The sequence below is a fragment of the Camelus ferus genome, chromosome 3 (assembly GCF_009834535.1).
Source record: "Camelus ferus isolate YT-003-E chromosome 3, BCGSAC_Cfer_1.0, whole genome shotgun sequence".
Lineage (NCBI taxonomy): Eukaryota > Metazoa > Chordata > Mammalia > Artiodactyla > Camelidae > Camelus > Camelus ferus.
The window spans coordinates 104,972,178-104,991,934 of record NC_045698.1 but is presented as its reverse complement, the minus strand read 5'-3'; the positions used below and the strand labels follow the sequence as shown (position 1 = coordinate 104,991,934).

Genomic DNA, 19,757 nt, shown 5'->3' with positions numbered 1-19,757 from the left:
ATAATATGGCTTGGAAATCTTTCCTTGACTCTCCATCTAGACCTGCTTCATTCTTTTTCACTGATGACTAAATGCACTGTCAGTATTTGACTGTTTTCATATTGATGGGCATTGACGTCCCTTCCATTTCTCACTATTTCCAGCCATGCTGCTTGCACGGCCTGTTGGTGCCCGGGTGCGAGTGTCTCCAGGAAAGACACCCAAGGTGGCCTCGCTGGCTGGAAGGGCACCTCCTTCCTGTCCCATTCACTGGGTCAGATGCATAAAACCTGAACTTTTCTTAAAGATAAGTTGGACTCAGGAGAAATTCCTTTCCCCGGGAGTGGTGGGGAGTGTCAGACCTGGGCTTGTATCCTGTACTTGGTGCATGCGTGCATGCACACACACACACACCCTCCTGTCCCAGCCTGCTCACTGGGGACCCTAATCTGAAAACAGGAACTGATTAGTTTAGCATGTTTTGTGGAAGCATGCTGAGCGGAGAGTCCTGAGGTCTGAGTTCTCATATAGGCTTTGCCACAAAACTGTCTATAAGTGTTGAACACATGACTCAGTCTTTATGGGCCACAGTTTCTTTATCTTTAACATGGGCTGGGGAGTGGACCCGTTACTATAAAGACACTTTGACTGCTAACCTTTCAGGGTGAGGCGTCAGTTGCCTGCCCTTGACCTAAGGTTGGCTGTGGGAGCCAAGAAACAGGAAACTGATGTTTTGGAAAGAGAAGTCGGCAGCCCCTGGTGAGGTCAAAGCCGGCAGTGTGATGACCTCTGCCCTGGTCAGCAGCCCCACCTCCTCCCCGGAGCTGCTGGGCCAGTTCCTCGGCTGACCCTTGGCAAGAGGAAAGTGTGGGTAACTCCTCGCCCCTGGTACAGTGACCTGTCTGCACCTCCAAAGGTGCCCAACTATACCACACAGACACGGCTGGGCCCCCCGGCAGAGTGGTGTGGACCAGGGCCCTGCAGTTCCCTCCCGGGGTTGAGCCCTGACTCTGCTGTGTCCTGTCAGCCGGGTGAGCTGGGGCGAGTCACCAGACTCTTGGTGTCCTGATCTTTAAGTAGGGGGTGAAGATTAGATGTGGAGTTTTCACATGAGCATGTAATAAGAGCTCCGTCAGCATTTCTTCTTCTTCTTCTTAATGTCCACAACTAACACCGTGCTTAAAGTAGGCAACCGGAAATGTTCACTGAATAAATAGGTCACTGATGACTGAACCAGAAACTCACAGGCCTCCATCTCTGCTCTCTCCATCATCCGTCCTCTGGCTCATCTGAACCGAAGTACTGTTTCCTGAACTTGTCCCCACTGTCAATTCTAGCACCTTTGCTATGGTTTTTTTCTTCCCACCTATGTGTGCCTGTCAAAATTTCATCCTTCAAGGGCCACAGTCACACACCACCTCCTCCATGCAGCTTTCTTTGCTTTTCCCGTTGGGACATCCTCATATCTCCAGTATCTGTCTATATCCCCATGAGCCCCAAGTCTAAGTTTCCAGTAGAGGCCCTTTCCTTGAACTCTAGACTTGGGTATCCTACAGCCTGTTTCACGTCCTCCAGCGGATGGAGGATAGACTTCTCATACTCAACATGTCTACCCACCCACTCAGCCAAGCTTGCCCCCACCCCCAGATGTCTCCTCTCCAGTCACGGCTACCATGCTCCTTGCAGGTGCTCAGGCCCAAACATGGGGAACCCCCCTCACTCCTCCTTCTCTCACACCCTGTGTTTCATCCGCAGGCAGTTCTGCCTCCACCTCAAAGTAAGTCAGAATCTCGCCACATCTCACTGCCTCTGCTGCCCCCACCCTGGCCCAAGACACACTTCCTCTTACTTAGATTACTGCAGTCGCCTCCTGCTCCTACGATTCTTTCAGATCATAAATCACATCATCATTCTTCTGCCCAAACCGCTGCAGTGGCTGCCATTTCACTCAGCGTGACAGCCACGCCCCCACACTGGTCTAGCAAGCTCGGCATCCTTGGGACGCTGATCCCTCTCCCCCTGCATTGGACGGTCTTTAGTTATCCTTTGGACCCCTCTTCACCTTTCTCTCCCTTGTTCTGCTGGATGCTGGCCTTCACAGGCGTCCTCAGCTCAGCTCTCTCATCCTTTGGCTTCCAGTTGTGCTCAGTCAATGGAAGATGGGAGGTGAGAGGATGGAGCATTTATTCCTCTGGCCCCTGTGCATACATGGCCTTGGCCAGCCTGTGGCTGTGTTCCTCTATTAATGACACAGCTCCTGTCGTCAGCCCTGGCCTGCAGCCAGCTCTTGCTACGTTCTGACAGCCACTCTCTCTTCTTGTCCCTTCAGCCTTAGGGATGCTAATGGCTTTTTAGTCTTCCCAGCCCTAGGGTGCCTCACCATCCTTGCTGGTTCACTTTAACCCTGCCCACATTTTGGTGAATAGTTCTTTCTTTAAACTCCTTTAATTACTCCTTTGAGGGTGCCCTCTGCTTCCTGCCCTATTCTTACTTTGCTCAAGTTACACCCTCTCCTGCTCCTTTTCTAGCTGGGCACACTTCTGCCTCAGGGCCTTTGCACTGGCACTTCCCTTTTCCTGGCAGGGGCTCCTGCAGGATGCCCATGATCCCCCTGCCCTCTCCTCATGTCACTCATTTGTCACCTTCTCAGTGACAATTTCTCTCTCCACCCTTTTGAAAACTGCAGCCCCTCTACTCTGGCAGTTCCATTCTTCTTTTTCCATAACACTTTCTGCTATCTAACACACTGCATAAGGTACTTATATATTCTGTTTCTTGTCTTTCTTCCCTCACTAGAATGTAAGCTACACAAGGGAGAGTCTTTTGTCTGTTCTGTTCACTGCTGTATCCTTACAACTTAGATCAATGCCTGGATGTTGCAGATGCTCTGTAAATATTCGTTCATGGAATAATGTGATTGAATAAGGGATCTGTTGTTCTGATCTCTCATATGGTCTGCATTTGTTTTCTAGGTCTGCCCTCACAAGTCAGTCATGTGACTGCTCTATTTAGTGTCTTCCATTGACTCCTCTCTCACTTGGACTAAAAGCTAAAGTCTTAAATGGCCTTCAAGGTCCTACACAATCTGGCCTCCTGCTGTTTTCTCTGACCTCACATCTATATCCTGCCCTGACTCACTAGATTCCAACTATACATGCTTTTCTTTTAAAACATGCCAGGTAAGTTCCAGCCCCAGGGCCTTTGCACTTGCTGTTCTCTCTGTTTGGAAAGCTCTTTGTTCTTGCTAATTCATCTGAGCTACCCATAAGCAGAGAAGCACTGGTTTCTTGCATCCCAAGAGAAGCAATGACTTTATTGAGAATGAACCATTTATTTCAGATTTGCCAAAATGTATGTCTCAACCAACTGCCTTGGGGTGTCCTCTCTGACAGATGGCCTAGGGATCCTTCCACTGGTTGGTCTTGATCATTTACAATTTCTGACCTCTGCTGATGTGCCTGTCTAGGAATGGTGCGCAGGCAAGTCAAGGAGAAATGTTAAGTCTGAGCATTTGTCATCATGTGCAAGTTAGACCTTGGTTTCTCGTCACTGATTCAAACATACCTCCCAAAGTTTTGAGTGGCTGCTTTCTAAAGAAACCCTTACCCTTTAATGTTAGGCCCAAGAAAACATCCTAATTCATACTTAAAACACTGCTTTGGTGAGGGAAAAGACATGAGATACGTTATGGAAGTGGATAATCTAAGCAGATCTATGCAGAAAAACATCCTCCACGGTGGCTTTGTGATCAGAGAGATGCTCTGCCCTGCACTCTCTTTCCTCACACCAGACCCCTCTCCCAGACCCTCCAGAAGCAGTCAGCTAGCTCTAGAAGCCTCAGTATCAGATCACCGAATCTTTCCTCATTGTAGGCATGGAGAGAGCCTGAATATCATGAAAGTGAAGTTCTTGGGCTGTGGAATCAACTAGACCTGCTCAAGCCTTAAACCTGACATTCATAAATGGTGGGGCCTTGGGCAAGTTATACACCCCTCTGCATTAGTTTCTTCACTTATAAAATAGAGATGACAATGCTGGTATGATGAGGCTGTTACGGGATTTAAACGAAGTAATGTATGATGAGTCCCGGGGCCACAGGGAACATCCAGCCACCGGGAGTCAAGATGAGTCAGCATGGAGACTGAAGCCAGACTTCAGAGACATGGCTGAGACCCTGTCACCTGGGGCTGAGCTGATGCATGCAGCGGATGCCCCAGATCACTCCAGTGAGACAGACCCCTAGGCTGTCCTTCACATTGTCACCCCAATGCTCCTCCCAGGATATGAACTTGATCAGGCCACCTCTCTCCTTACAGTGCTTGTGAGACTGACCTCAAGTCTAGCCTCCAAGCAGCCTGCAAGGCAGGCCACCTGGACCCTGCCTTCTCTCGACCCACAGCTCCTCACTCTTTAGATCACTCGTCACTGACCTTGGCTCCTGGCATTAGGGAAACAGTGAGTAATTAGTGATCCTTGAGCTTGGTTATTGGATCAGTCTGGCCTCTGTCTAACCTCGTTGGCATTCAATAGTATTTTCTCCATCTCTTTTAGGAGATGTCATGGGTGATTTTATGAAATTCAGCCATACTGTGTCAACTGCATACCCCTTCCCTGCTCCTTATCCAAAATGGTAAAGAGTTTGGTCTGGTGGGGCCCATTTATTGTGCATACTTGTATCCTTCACATACTTGGTCCTCCATCCTCTCACCTGTAAGATGCTGGGCTACATCAGGCGATTTCTGGGATTCCTTCTGACCAAGACTTTGGGAGCCAGGACTGGGGATTGGCTCGCTGATGCTGCTGGGGGTGAGGTGAGACGCTGCGCCCACAGCTCCAGCTTCACCCAGACAGCTAAGGGAGGTGTTTGCAGAGAGAGGCTGGGTGGGGAGCCCTTTCCCAGTGGCAGGCAGGTCAGTGTGGGCCAGGCCAGTCAGGGAGGGAGCAAGAACAGCAGCCTTGATTCCTGGGATGCTCTCTGCCCTCCTCCCCCACCCTGACCACCCCCACAAGAACCATACTGTGTGTCTCAATCCTAGAATGTGTGGAATGTGCCACAGCCTGATAGGCATAAGTGATCTGCAGAGAGGCAGGGAGGAGCTCTGCTCCCTAGTCAGAGGCCTGACAGTGCAAGGACTATGGGTCCTGAGGGCTGGGCTGCCCCTCCCATCCTCCCTGGGCCTCCTGCTGCAGCCAGGATATCAAAGGCTGCATTGTGCACTGAGCGGGACTTGGTCCCTCGTGTGCCAGGGAGGAGGCGGGAGGAGGGACACCACTGGGAAGCTGTTCCCTCCCATGCTCCTCTGGCTGGTGTTCCCAGGGGCCTCGGTCCAGGGAGGATGGTACACACATGGGTGGCTGCTTCTGCATCCCGGGGGAGCCAAGTCTGTCCTGGGGCCCAGGTGAGTTTCCTGGGAGTTTCTGGCCTGTGGCTTGGCCGAGGTGGTGGGTCCAGTGAAGGCTCAGAGAACTGCTGGGTTGGGGGAACTTCTCTTCCAAAGGCAGGAGATGGTTGTGCTTTCTGGCTCCTTCTCCTCCCTCTCTCCCTTAGTGTTCGTCATTCGGGGCTTGTGAAAAGGGAGTGAGGCCTGGGGAGCATCTACTTTTCCTGAAGAAAGAGGCTTTGAGCTCGCTCTGCAAGGAGGACAGAGAGCTGCTCTTGGCTGACATTCCCAGGGCGTGACGAAGCCTTTCCTTCCTTTCTTCCCAAGATTCCCTAGGTCAGGAAGAAAGCTCAGGCAGTGAGTTCCTCTGGGACACAGGGGTGGTCTTAAACTTGGTCTCAGTCATCCAACCCTATTTTCATCAGTGTTGATGTTACTGGAGAAAAACAGGCAGTCTCCTGCCTCCTACCTCTTACAGTGTGATTTTTTTTTTTCGGTGTGTCAAATTGAGGCCATTAGAGGTATTGCTCTAAGAAATTGTCATCTGAGACCAACCGTCGCAGTTTGCCTGGGGACCGAGGGCTTCCCCAGGATGTAGTCAGTGCTAAAACCGGGACAATCTCAGGCAAACTGGGGAGGTTGATCACCCTAGTGCAAGCTCCTTGCTTCTTTCCAGAGCAGGACCAAGGTCTCATGTATGGCATTCATCAGGATGAGTGGTGGCTTTGGGAGAGAAGAGTGGATTGGAGGAGGACTTGCTTGGGAGACAGAAGAGCATTACATCAAGAAATCCTTTCTAACCTTTGTTAGGATTCCACGTCTTCTGCCATGTGTCCTTGGTGGAGGAGCCCAGGAGAACCCACAGCCAAGGCTTTGGTCTGATAGATTACTCCCCCCTGTAGTCTTAGGACCTGGCTTCGACACTGTGGAAGGTACTAGAGCTTCTAGAAGTGAACCTGAGGCAGCCATGTTTTGCTTCCTCTGCTTGAAGTCCCAGCCTAGGCACCTTGGCACCTCCAGAAGGGAGAGGCTCCCAGACTAAAACTATAAGCAAACAAACCCCCAAATAATGCCCTTGGCACAAAAGGGATGACCTTCAGCTAGGAAACATTCTGTTTCTCCAGATTTCGAAGATGTATACACTTTTCAGACCCTCCCCCTCAACCCTGTTGTCACTGCACCCCATGGGAGCAGACATTGCATGGGGGCTGGGGGAACATGAAGGATGACTGCCTGTAAGTCAGGGACCTGGGTTCTAGATCGGACTCAGTCTGCCTCCTCCTAGGCAGGTATCACTTTGTTTAGCCACCTGGCCTTTGAGGCCAGAGCATCTGGGCTTGATTGATCTTGGTTCTTTTGACTTGCCTTGAGCAATTTTATTTAACCTCTCTGTGTTTCAGTTTCCTCATCTGTAGATTTTATGGTATAATTATACCTTCCTCATAGGGATGTGGGGATTAAGTCTACATGTGAAATACTTAAAACAACCTGGCACATAATTAATTAAGCACAATGAATAAAACAAGCCATATTAATCACATCTTTATGACCCTAGCATATCTTACTCCCTCTGGGCCTCCCTCTGCTCACCTATAAAATGAGGGGTTTCTAAACTTGGCCAGTGTCTTGGGGAGAACTGCCTCTGCTCCCTGACCCCTACCTTCAGCCAGAACAGCTGTGCTTCTGTTTGACATCCTGTTTTCTGCCCAAGATTTCATCTAAAAGAATTCTGTAGTTCATAACCTACCAACCAACCAACCAACCAACCAAACGGCCAACCAACTCTGAAGAAAGGATTCTCAAAGTCCTTATGACACTATCTGCCAATTATTTTGTTGTTTCACTAGACTCCTGCCATTGAATTGTTTGGCATCCTGTATTCATTTTTTCACCAAGAGTCAGCCTGATACTCATTTCTGTTGAGGTTTTTCATGCTGTCTCCCAACTGTTTTCCCTACTTGTCAGGGCGTTTCCCTAGGAAGGGTGATAGGGGTATTGTAGGTCTGAGGCCAATTGTTATAAACATCCCCTTCTAGGTTCTCCTGTTTATCCTAGAGAAATGGAACAAAGTATAAGACACATCCTGGAGTCACCTAATAATTGCGTGACTTTAGGCAAGTCTCTCATATTCTTCGAACCTCAGTTTTCCAGTCTGGAAACTGGACCTAATGGTGATCCATGTGAGCCAGTATCTATCACACGGACCTTTTGTGAAGATGAAATCAGATCACTCATCTCTTGGATTTAGCACTGCCTCTAGCTTTGGACAGCCCCTCAGTAATTGTGGGCTGTTTTATTGTTAGCTAATAGGGACCACCCCACATCCCTTCTTTCTAATCCCCGACTCCACCAGAGTAGGAGTCTGTACCCGTTTCTTAGGCTACTTCTGCCATTGTGTCTGTCTCAGTGGGAGTCAACAGTGAGGACCAACAGTCCTCAGGGGTTAGGGAGGCAGGGAAGGAGAAGGCTCTTGAACCGCACTGAGCCCTGGACCGCTGCCCAGCTGGTTGACCATACTGTGTCACAACGACAAACGCTGTCCCTGATGCCCCCTTGGCGTGCTGCGTTCGCATACATAGACTCTGCCTACAGCATCTGTTTCCGTGACGTTTCTCACTTGCTCACATAAATCTCCCTATTGCCCGTGGATAGGGGTGGGTTTCAGGTAACTGTCCTCATCTCTGACTTCTGGGCCCCTGGAGATTCTTGCCACTGTTAAACTACAGCTGTTCATTTAGGATCATAGAGCAAGTCATGCCAAGATTTGTTGGTCTAGAAGCTTCTAGCACTGCCCCCTTATCTTTTAACACTATCTTGAAGAAACCTGGCCGACCTACATCCTTAAACAGAGGATGTAGGAGCGATACACTTAGCTACATTGATCCCTGGTGTTTGTAACTTTCAACATTTTTGGTAAATATGAATCATCAGCATAATTATAGGAGATGGGGGTGGGTAATGAATGCTGACACCAGTAAACAATGCTTCACATTTGAACTTTTAAAAACTTGTGAGGCATTTTGAACATACTGATAATAGAGAATATTAGAATATGCAAAATTCTACTTTATGTCATATTATCTTCAGAATTTCTTTATTTCTTTCTTTTACCTTTTGGAAAAATAAAACATTACAGATACATTTAGGGTCCCCTGGTAATTTTTCCCAGTCTCATTCCCTTCTCTCCCTCTTCCAAATTAATCACATTCATGGTGGTTTTGTGCTTTGATTATATGTCTGTGTGCTTATAATCATTGCAAAGAATTTATTTTGATGATTTTTAAACTTAAAATGATGTCATTATGCAAGTTGTTTTTTCTTTGGTTCATCATTATGATCTAAGATATATTCACGTAGATGTAGCTGTAGTTCTAATTTGGCATCTGTCTCAACAAAGACAATATGGTTTACAATATAAAAATTGCCAGTGGTAGACTTGTCTGGTCAAAGAGAAAAACTGCGGGTGGAGGAAAAACAAAACATGCAGGGAAATGTTTACTGGTTAGTTTTCTTCTTAAAGATGGGAGTGGTGGTGGATGGGAAGGATCAAAGAGAGACTGAGAGAGGAGAAATGGGGGTGAATTCTCATTTCCAGCAAGTTTCTGTGAGCGAACTATTTCCCAAGTTGGAGACCTAGACCTCAGAGTTCTGAGGTTAGGTTTCTGAAGTGGAAACAACAAGGTCTGCATCCAGTGATTTGGATGGCCTCTGACTCTGTTGCTAAATTGCTGTTTGACCCCGGTAAAATCACTACTCCTCTCTGGGCCTTAGTTTCTCAACAGTAAAATTAAGAGTGGAACTCAATGACCTTTTTATTCCCTTCTAATATTCATTTTCTATAATGATTTGCTCTCCTCATTTTTAACTCTCATATTCAATATGCCAAAAGACCTTCCCTTTTCTTACTTGAAAATACAATGTCATTCACTTTATTCCCTGACTTCACATTTGTCAAGATCACAGTCCACATTCTCACACTCATACCCCTTGACTGCCATTCAGTTTTCCACCTGGCCTCCTTGCCTCTCCTCCTTGCCTCTCCCTGTGCTTCCTATGCTACCTGAGGTAGAATTTCCACTTTTGTTTTGCCACTCCCATGCTCAGGAGTGTTTCGTGGCTCCCTATTCCTTGCTATATCCATTCTAAATTCCTCCACCTTCCTTAAAATGCTCTCCCTATCCTGATTCTACTACATTTAACAATTTTAGCTCCATGATCACCTACCTCTCCAGTGTGTCCTCTGCCAGCTCATGTGCACGCAAAATTCACTCACCACTATCCTGCTGATCTCTTTATCAGTAATCCTGCTTTTCCACCACCCATATAAATCTACCAACAAAATAAAAAGGAAGCCACAGATGGGGGCATAGTATCTGTAAACCATGTATCTGATACTTGTATCAAGAACACACAAAAAATCTTATAACTCAGTAATGAGAAGGTAAACAACCCAATTAAAAAATACAGACCCTTTCATTCAGAAAATATAGGGATGGAAAATAAGCAGATAAAGGAAATCTCAACACAACTAGTTACCAGGGAAATGTAAATTGAAACAATGAGCTAAAACTGTGTGCTTACTAGAATGGCTACAACGAAAAAGAATGATACTATCAAGTGTTGGTGAGGATGTGAAGCAACTAGAACTTTCACACATTACCGATGGGAATGCAAAATGGTACAGTCACTTTGGAAAGCAGTTTGGCAGTTTTTAAATAAATTTCAGTGGTTTTTTAATTGAATGTTAGTAACTTTCTCTGATCAATAATAACAATAAAACTGAAACTAGCTTCCAGAAAGTAATTTATTTTTATTCTATATGATAGCTTTTTCCCTCCAGTTTTATTGAGATATAACTGATATTTAGCACTGTAAAATTTTAAGGTGTATAGCATAAAGGCTTGACTTCCATACATCATGAAGTGATTATCACAATAGGTTTAGTGAACATCCAACATTTTCTACAGACACAAAGTTAAAGAAAAGGAAAAAAATTTTTCCCTTGTGATTTGGGTCCTCTCTCTTTTTTTTCTTGATGAGTCTGGCTAAAGGTTTAACATTTGTATTTATTTTTTCAAAGAACAAGCTCTTAGTTTCATCAACCTTTTCTATTGTTTGTTCCTCTTTTTCTAGTTCCTTTAGCTGTTAAGTTTAGGTTGTTTATTTGCGATTTTCCTTGTTTTTCAGGTTAGGCTTGTACTACCATAAATCTGCCTCTTAGAACTACTTTTGCTGTATCCAATAGATTTTGGATCATTGTGTTTTAGTTTTCATTTGTCTCCAGGTTTGTTTTTTTTTTAATTTCTTCTTTGATTTTTTCAGTGATCCACTGGTTGTTTAGCAGCATATTGTTTAGCCTCTACGTGTTTGTCCTCTTTGTAGTTTTTTCCCTTGTAGTTAATTTCTAATCTTACAGTTTGGTGTTCAGAAAAGACACTTGATACGATTTCAATTTTACTAAATTTCCTGAGACTTGTTTTGTGACCCAGCATGTGATCTACCCTACAGAATGTTCCATGTGCACTTGAAAAGAATGTGTATTCTGCTGCTTTTAGATGGAATGTTCTATATATATTATGTTCATCTTGTCTAATGTGTCACTTAAGGCTAGTGTTTCCTTATTGATTTTCTGTCTAGATGATCTGTCCATTGATATATTTGGTAGGTTCATTATGTTTCCCATCCTTGGAGTAGTGGTCTTTTGTAGGAGATGTTTTACGCATCCCAGCAGTGCACTCCCCTCTGGTCACCAGAGCTATATTTTCTGGCCAAATATTCTGGAGGTTTGCCTTTCTGATCCAGGACCCTTGGGCTGGGGAGACAAATGTGGGGCCTGGACCCCTCACTCCTGGGGGAGAACCTCCACCATTGTAATTATCCTCCCATCTGCGGGTTGCCCACCTTGGAGTGTGAGACTTGACTATATCATGTCTCTGCTTCTCCTACTTGTCTACCTGTTTTGTTGCTTCTTCTTTATATCTGTAGTTATGGAAGATTTTTCTACTAGTCTTCTGGTCTTTCTCATCAATAGTTGCTCTGTAAATAGTTGTAATTTCAGTGTGCCTGTGGGAGGAGGTGCGCTTAGGGTCTTCCTCCTCTACCATCTTGGCCATTCCCCTGTGTGATAGTTTCTTGTTGTGCTCTCTGGTTCTTTTTCAAGGCCCAGCTCAAGTCTTCAAATTCTTTCACGCTGAAATATAATTCCATGCGTAAAAGAGCTCTGTAAACTATAAATCCCTGTGCACTATTAACTGTTCTTTCTGTTACAGAGCTCACTCTGCTTTTCCAGATTTCCTTATTGTTTCCCAAGGAGCTGTCTTCTGCTTCATAGGTCCCAAGGCGTTTTGGTGCATTGGCTCTTTCTAAGAGATTCTCATACTGTAGAGAACATCAGAAACCCCTAAGGTGCTAGTTAAAAACGCATGTCTCCTGACTCTGCCCCTAGATATTCTCAGGTAGAGTTAAGTGAGGAGGGTTTCAGAAATATTTTAAAATTCATCTTTTTTGGGGGGGGGAACCTATCATTTCTACAGAATTGTGTAAGAAATTATATGTATATAGCCTGGTAAATTTTCACAAGGTTCCTATAGCTGTTAATTCATTTTTTCTCATTGGTATACTATATTTAATCATACATATCATCATTTACTTACCTATTCTAGTGTTGATGAACATTTGAGTTGTTGCCAGGTTTGGGCTGTTATGAATTGCTACTGCTCTGAGTATTTTAGTAGATATGTTCTGGTGAACATATGTATGTATTACTTGGGATAATAGTGGGTGGAACTGCTGAATTTTATACTTGTGTATCTGTGCATATGTTTGGCTTGAGTTGATACTGTCAAACAGTTTTCCAAAGTGAAAATTATCAAACTTTATTCTCACACTTGCAGTATTCAGGAGTTCTAGTTGCTGTGTATCCTTATAAACACTTGGCTTTACCTGTTTGTTTGTTTCTTCATTTTTGCCAATCTGTGTAGTGATGTTCCATTGTGGTTTTTATTTTCATTTTCCTGATGAGCTCGAGAAAATTTTCATAAATTTATTGGCTGTTTGGATATTATCTTTGGTGAAATGCCTATTCAAGGCCTTTGCCCATTTTTCTAGTGGGTTACCTACCTATTTCCTAAATATTTTTAGCATTATTTATATACTCTGGATTTGAATTCTTTGATGAATATACATATTGTCTACAGCTCCTTCTATGCCAATATACACATTTTTTTTTGTGGGTAGTATTTTTCCATCTTGTTTAAGAAATCACTGGCTACCCCAAGTTATGCAGATACTCTTCTCTGTTTTGCTCCAAGTTTATTTGTTTGTTTTCTTTACAGATATCTTTTCTTTTAAAGCACCTAAATAATTCTAATGCAGACTATCCACAAATCACACTCTGAAAAACTTCGCAATTTTCCACTCTAAACCTCACATGTCCTTTAAGAGCTGTGCACCCCGCCCTCTCCTCCAAACCAAGGTCACCATCTTGGACTTCCTTCTTCAAGGTGGGCTAATGCCAGAGGCCCTCATGGTCCTCAGGCCACTGTCTCCTCATGTATCCTTACAACAGGGATAAACTCATAAAGCTTGCCAGGGCTGGGTGTAAATGAGTGAGCTGGCAGCTTGGGGACTATGATGGCCAGAGAACAAATGCCCCATAGAGGTGGCAGCAACCACTCAGTCCCAGATAACTGTTGCCAGATGAGCATGAGGGCCCCAGGCAATAGTTTTCCCAGTTTTCAAAGCCAAGGCAAGCATCTGGGTTATGTAAAACACCCTGATTTCTAAACTATGTAGAGCAATTCAAACTTTAAAAATTAACTCTGTGGGGAAAAAAAGAAAAAAAAATGTTCGTGGGTTTTCTGTGGCCTGTGGCCACTGGTATACCAGTTTTCAAACTTTGTCCTAGAGGAGGGAATCAGGCTGCCACTCCAAGTATGACCCTGGGACCAGAGCATCTCCTGGGAGCACATCTGAAATCCAGAAACTCAGGCTTTTAACTACGAGGCACAATCTGCATTTTATCAATAATCCCAGGTGATTCATACACTCATTAAAGTCTGAAAACTTTATGTAGACGTATGGTTCTTAATAACTGGCTCAAAGAATCATTTGGGGAACTGGAGAAAAATACCTGTATGGATGTGGCAAGGCGCTCTCCTGGGCGGGGCCTACGCAGGGTCAGACGAGGGATAGACGTTCATGGCGAAAGGGGCCGCTCTTTGTTTGCGGGCCCCGGGCCTCTCCTCCCCGCCCGCTGGTGCTGTGTGGGAGGTCGCGGTGCGGAGTGCAGCCGACCTCGGTCTCCCGCCCACGCCTCAAGGTGCCGGCCGGGCGGGGGTCGCCTGACGCAGCGGGCCCTCTGGCCTGGGCGTCTCGGCGAGCCTCACGAGCGCTGCGTGCCCCCCGTCGTGCGTGCGCGCGTCTCGCCCGGCGCTCCGCGGTGCTCCCGCAGCGCTCCAGGTCGTCCCTCAAGTGCCGAGGCCGAGCGGTGGCGACGTTTTCCTGTTCCTGGCGAGCCCCTCGCGTCCCCACTGCGGTGGTACGTCCCGTGAGCAGCTCTCTTGGGGGGTGAGACGGTAAGGGAGGCACGCCTGTCCACCTGGTGGGGGGCAGGTGCCTCGTCGTGGTCGCCGTCACGGCGCGCCGGGCGGGACGGCCTTGGCCCCCCTCCCCTTCGCCGGGCTTGCACGGGGGCGTGTGAGAGACTGTGGAGGGCCGGGCGAAGAGAAGCGGGGGCTCTGTCAGACTTTTCAGACGAGCTCCCTTGTGAGGCAAACGGACGAGCCTGAGCGAGCGGAGGCTTTTCCCGGCGCTGACCGCGAACGCTCACGTTGGCGCCACTCTTATCCAGGCCGCAGCCCCCACCTCGCCCAGCCGGGAAGTGGCACCTCTTCAGATGCCTCCGTGGGCCCGAAGGGGAGACGGTGGGTGGGGGACGACTCGCCCTCGGTGAGAAAGCCTTCCTTCTTTAGCCATCCGAGAGGGAGCTTTGAAGTACCGGACTCCCCCAGCTTCCACTCCTCCAAAGCGCGCAGTAACCACTCCTGCCGTGTAGGCAGAACCCCTCACTTCGCTTGAGGGGTGCGCGCGCCCCGCGGTGGGGCCCAAAACCTCTCTTTAAAAAAAAGAAAAAAAAAATACCTGTGACTGGGCTGCAGTACGAACGACTTAAACCAGCATTTCTGGAGATGAGGCCCAAGCACTGGTATTTTCAAAAAGCAATCTGGGTGATTTGAATAGGCAGCCACGGTTGAGAAGCACTAATTTAGATTAAGCCCTCATTTATCACTGGGAACAGCGAAATCTCAAAAATAGATGAAATATCTTGATGAACGTGAATTAACTAATGTATGGGAGACTCTGATTTGTGCTTAGACTCCTATCTCATGATTCCCAAGCCAGAGCCTTTCTGCTGCAGTTACCTTTGGTTCCTGGGGGCAGAACTACAAAATGATCCTGGTCGACTACAGCTCGTTACTGCCAGCTTTCCAGCTAAGCTGCTCGCTTTCAGCACTGACCCCTAACAAGATTTACTAGATGAGGAGCTGTGAACTGATGGTCCTCTCCTTCAGCCTGTTCAAGCCAAAATCTACTTTCATTCTCCCTGTTCATCACCCGCCAAAAAGTACTAACTGTTTCCACTATGAAGAAATGGAAGACCCACAGCTTGGGTCTCAAAATCCCAGTATATAGAGACAGAAGGAGGCAGACTCCTGGCAGCAATACGAGGATTTGGGTTCAGCTTTAATCAGCAGTGACTGGATGGAGTGTGATTACTTCATCCCTTATCATTTTAGGGCTGCATCAACAGAAGCACAGGTCCAGAATGCAAACCTAGTAGGTCTGCTTGACTTTGACCCATCAACATTTTACAATTGAAGAAGTTGGGTGAATTAGATGAATGACTCACAAATAGTGTTTGAGCCAAGATTCCGAACCCCTCTTTCCAGTATCAGGTAATGCTCATAATATTCTGACCCCATGGTAGAGTCCTTGAGCAGTTGCATGTTCAAAAGAACAGAGTAACGGATAGTAATGGGTTAAGAACTTGAGTTCTCTTGTTGTATTTTGAGGATACCATGAAGGAGGCCCATATTCCATACGAATAACTTGTGAAATTCCCTTGTACTCTTTTATATCTACTGCCTTGTGCTTTACGGCTTCAGTCTTCTTTTTTCAGCGCTGTGCCATCAAAATAGCCTCCTCCCTAAGCCTAGTCTGTGCCATGATCTTCTTTCCTCTCCTTTTCACTCCAGTTTTACAGCTGCAAAGACAGGAACATTTTGGAGAGCTGGGGAGGAAAGAAGTCCCACACAGGACTGTATTTAGTGGAAAGACAGAAGGGCAGTCTGGGGACAATCATACATTTCAGGGCCATTACAACCATGCCCCAGCCATCTCCCTAAAGATTCCACTGCCCCTTGCTCTGCTCCAGTACTTCTGTTATCCACCTTGCTGTAGCCAGATCTATAATGACCTTGTAGGCTCAGCATATATCAAGCACCTTCAGTATACTAAGCCATGGGACTCAATCTGACCTATGGGGGGGAATTTTTTTTTTTTTAAATAAAGTGGGAACACCCAGGCTGCTGCAGGATTGAGATAGCATGTGTCACAGTTCTTTGATAAACAGCTGAGTACTAAATAATAATAAGGCAATGTTGATAACAATTAAAATTCTTCCAGGCCACCAGCCCTGGAGAAGAAATGGCGACTTGACAAAAACTTGCAATCCTTGCTTATAACTTTCTTACACTCTCACAAATGATCTTTCATTTGATATCCTCCAGGTAAAGAAACTCCTTCCAAGGATCCAACCATATCGAGTGAGTTTATATCCTCATCTGAAAGTAAGGAAAAATGTTTCCTGCCACAGAACATGACTCCAGGTATCTAAATGCCAAAGCAAAAACTATTAAATACATTTTCCATGTAGAATATTGAAATAATCCCCTATCAGTCCTGTCTGCAAGCTCCCTCCCTCTGATCCTTTCTAGGTGCTTCCATTAAATGCACCTTTGTAGGCATGACCTTGTCTATGATATTCACCTGCTCACAAATCTTCCAGTGCTCTGCATTGCCTATAAGATTAAGCTAAACCATCTCAAGCTGGCACTCAGAGCTCTTCACAAGCAGGCACATATTAGGAGCTCCATACATATTTGCTATATTAAATAAAGTGTATTATTGAACAGATTTTAAGGTGCTGAAGGGCAGGGGTAATTTTTAGAATAATTAAATATTCTGCATAATACCTAAAAGAGTTGCTTGTACATAATTGGTGCTCAGAAACTTTTTGGTAAATACGTACATGAATAATTGAATAAGTACATGGAGGTCATGTTTGTATTCTGTGTACTACCTAAAATAGTACCTTATACAGAGTTGGTTAAGTAAATGAATAAGTGAATGAATAAAGGGTTGAGTAAGTCGGGGGGAAATTGGCTAGCAGAAGAGTGTCTGACTCAATCTTTCAGGAGGAGAAGATTTTGAAACCTTGTACTGGAAGCTTTGAGGATAAACCTGTAAAAGGCTCAGCTGCTGTTATCCAGTACTTGGGACCATTTTTGAGGGCAAATCACATGCCAAGAGCAAGCTAAGTCATCCCTGCATCTTCTCATCTTCACACACTTACCTCTAGGAGGTGGCACCAAACTCCCCATTTCAAAGGTGGCAAACCAGAGTCTCAGAGAGGGAGGTGACCTCTGCAGTGTCACACAGTTAATACATGATGAGAAAGGGATTCGATCCCTGGTCCTTATTTTTAACCATGTTGCCTCTTTGCCCCCTGAACTTATACTTCTATCCAGCATACAAAATAGAGATTTGTGAAAAAGATTTGCATTATGAATGTTTTAAAGCATATACAGTATATAAGCAGATAGTGTATAAATGTCATGTCTTCTCAGTTTCAAATTTTGTCAAACTTCTTGGTTGACAATGAGAAAAACCTGGCCCTTTATTTCTTGCTGTTGTGTCAATCTGCTTATCTGTCTGTCAGCTTGGGCCATCCCTGCAAAAAGCTGAATCACCCACCATCTGTTGTTTCATGAACACAGTGGAGTCAGCATTTTGCCTTACCAGTGCACAAAGGCCAACAAACAAAGGGTACATGTAGGTGAAGCTTAACCACCTCAGCCTGAGCTTGTCCATCCTTCAGCATTTTCTGCCATGGTACTGTTTCCAGGAAGGCCGTAGAGAAGGGGAGACTCAGCTCCAGCTGCCCACTTCTTTATGTCGAAGAGTCAAAGGCAGAATCAATGAGATATATTATTATGATTAAACCACCAGTTTTCAGAAGGATCAAAGAAATGACAAAATGCACTTCACACTAAAACTAGAGTGAGCTTGATTTATTCCCCTGTCCAGTGATGCAGAGAGGGCTCTGTAGGATTCCACAGTGGGCCCCGAGGCACTTCTCTGAGTAGCAGTTCGCTTATTTAAGTCCAGGTCTTTTTAGTTTCATAACCATGGATTCAACTGCATGGCAAGGAGATTCACACCGAAGGGGCTGCCACTCATCAGGAGCTATTCCGAGACAGATTCTAGAGGGGGGTTTGGTTAAGGCTTTGGAAGGACAGGAGAGATGGGTTTGGTGAGAAGGAATTACAGAATCAGAATCAAGGTTAATTACAGTGTAACAAGATGAGGGCAGCTAGCAGTAACTGCTTGAGAACTGGGGTGGGATGGGGGTTTGTGAGAGGCAACAGCCAATACATAACCTGTTTATTGAACATTTAGTATGCACCTGGCACTGAACAAAAAGCTTTATGCACATAATCTCATTTAGTAAGCCTCTTAAAACCCCTGTGGGATAGTACTGTAAAAGCCATTCTGCTAATGAGAGAAGTCAAGCTTAGAGAGGTGCTCGGGGCACAAAGTTAACAAGGGCAGAGTCAAGTCTTAAGCCCAGGTCTGCGTGACTCCTCCTCCCCGGGCTTCACCTCCTCCTAGAGATCAGTGTGCAGTGAGGCCACTACCAGACGGAGGGTTGGACCTGGATTGCCGAAGATGGAGGGCTTGCATGAGATTAGAACACAGGCCAGGGAGGAACAGAGTGGCACAAACATCCACCTGAAGAAGCTCACACCAACGTCAGGTCAGTTGGGCATATTGTATGGGAGCTGGCCTACAGCCACAGCATTTCGAGGACTTCTAGGTTAAAGATAAGCCATTTAAAGATAGGAGTCCAGGCTGCCTGTGGACTCAGGCCAGTATGACAGGGGCCGTCTCTAATGTGCTCAGGAATTTGCAAAGACCCTGGCAAGCTAGGGCTAGAAGACAGACCTCTGTGTTTATTCAGTGGACGTCTTCTCGGTTCATTGTGTTTGATAATTATTAACAGGGTCGCTACTTGTTGTCTAAAGAAGACATGGCAAAGTGCAATTATAAGATGAGCCTCCTCAGTGTGCCTTTCCTGACAAGGCTGTCTGCCCTCCAACAGCTCCATCACTGTCTCTTTACCCTATTACATTTTTTTATTCATAGCACTTTTCTCCATCTGAAATTACTGTGTTCGTGGGGTTGGTTGCTTGCCCAGAATACAAGCTCCATGAGAATAGGACTGTGTCTTTTTTGTTTCCTGCTGTATCCCAGCACCTAAAACAGCTTCTTTTCATAGTATTGGTTGAATAAATGTGCATTTTGAAGACATTAAAGGTAGACTTTAATATGTAAACTAATTACCCATACAAACAATGAGTGCATTATCAGAAAGAAACAGGTTAGAGAAACTGTATGTGTGTATATATAATGTGTGAAGTATATAATAATTATTACGTATCATAGATTTGACATATAAATACACTTCCATAATGTGAATAAATTAGTATTGTTTGGAAACTTTCACAAACCATCCAGAGGAGGAAATGTATGTCCTAGCTGGTTCTGTGTGGTACTGTTCCTACAATGCCAGGCAGCGTAGGAATAAAGCCTGTACAAACAGAAAAAAACTGACCCGCGTGCAGCAACTCCTGAGGTTCCAGAACATTCTGGACTTCAGCATTTTTTTTTTCTTTCTGGAGGTAGAGTTTAAAGGAGGTGCTCAGAGAATCATTAAGATCACTTGTAATCTCTCATTAGTGAGGACACCAATTTAGGGATTGGGTGTGAGAAACACTGGGGCTTATCTAAGTCTTTCTTCCCTATGAGTGCATCTCATCCTGATCTTTCTCTCTTTGTTCTCTTTAAGATCTGACGCTCTCCTTCAGTGTGAAGAGCCGCTCCAGGAGGTGTGTAAATGGTCCCTTGCAGGAAGCAGCCAGGAAGAGGCTCTGGGCGCTGGAGAATGAGGACCAGGAGGTGCGTGCACTGTTTAAGGTGAGTTTTGCAGAGCGGTGCAACTCCGAGTCTTCTGTGTGTCTGTCCGCTACAGGCTCCCCAGAACCTAGGACAGCA

At 45.7% G+C, this 19,757-nt stretch overlaps 1 protein-coding gene across 12 annotated transcripts in view; it reads left to right on the top strand.

Annotated features, from left to right (window-relative positions):
• Positions 1-5,254: 5,254 nt before the first annotated feature.
• SH3TC2 (SH3 domain and tetratricopeptide repeats 2) overlaps positions 5,255-19,757 on the top strand; it is a 62,708-nt gene continuing 48,205 nt past the window's right edge. For 6 of the 12 annotated variants that reach the window (XR_004318790.1, XR_004318791.1, XR_004318787.1 and 3 more), the window contains exons 1-3: positions 5,255-5,378; positions 16,151-16,249; positions 19,552-19,679. Coding sequence is in view for 6 of the 12 variants with exons in the window: in XM_032477053.1 (XP_032332944.1) it covers positions 5,327-5,378; positions 16,151-16,249; positions 19,552-19,679 (279 nt within the window). In the remaining 6 variants the exon portion in view is untranslated. The remainder of the gene's footprint in view (positions 5,379-16,150; positions 16,250-19,551; positions 19,680-19,757) is intronic. The other 6 variants (XR_004318789.1, XM_032477054.1, XM_032477056.1 and 3 more) reach the window with 1 other exon arrangement.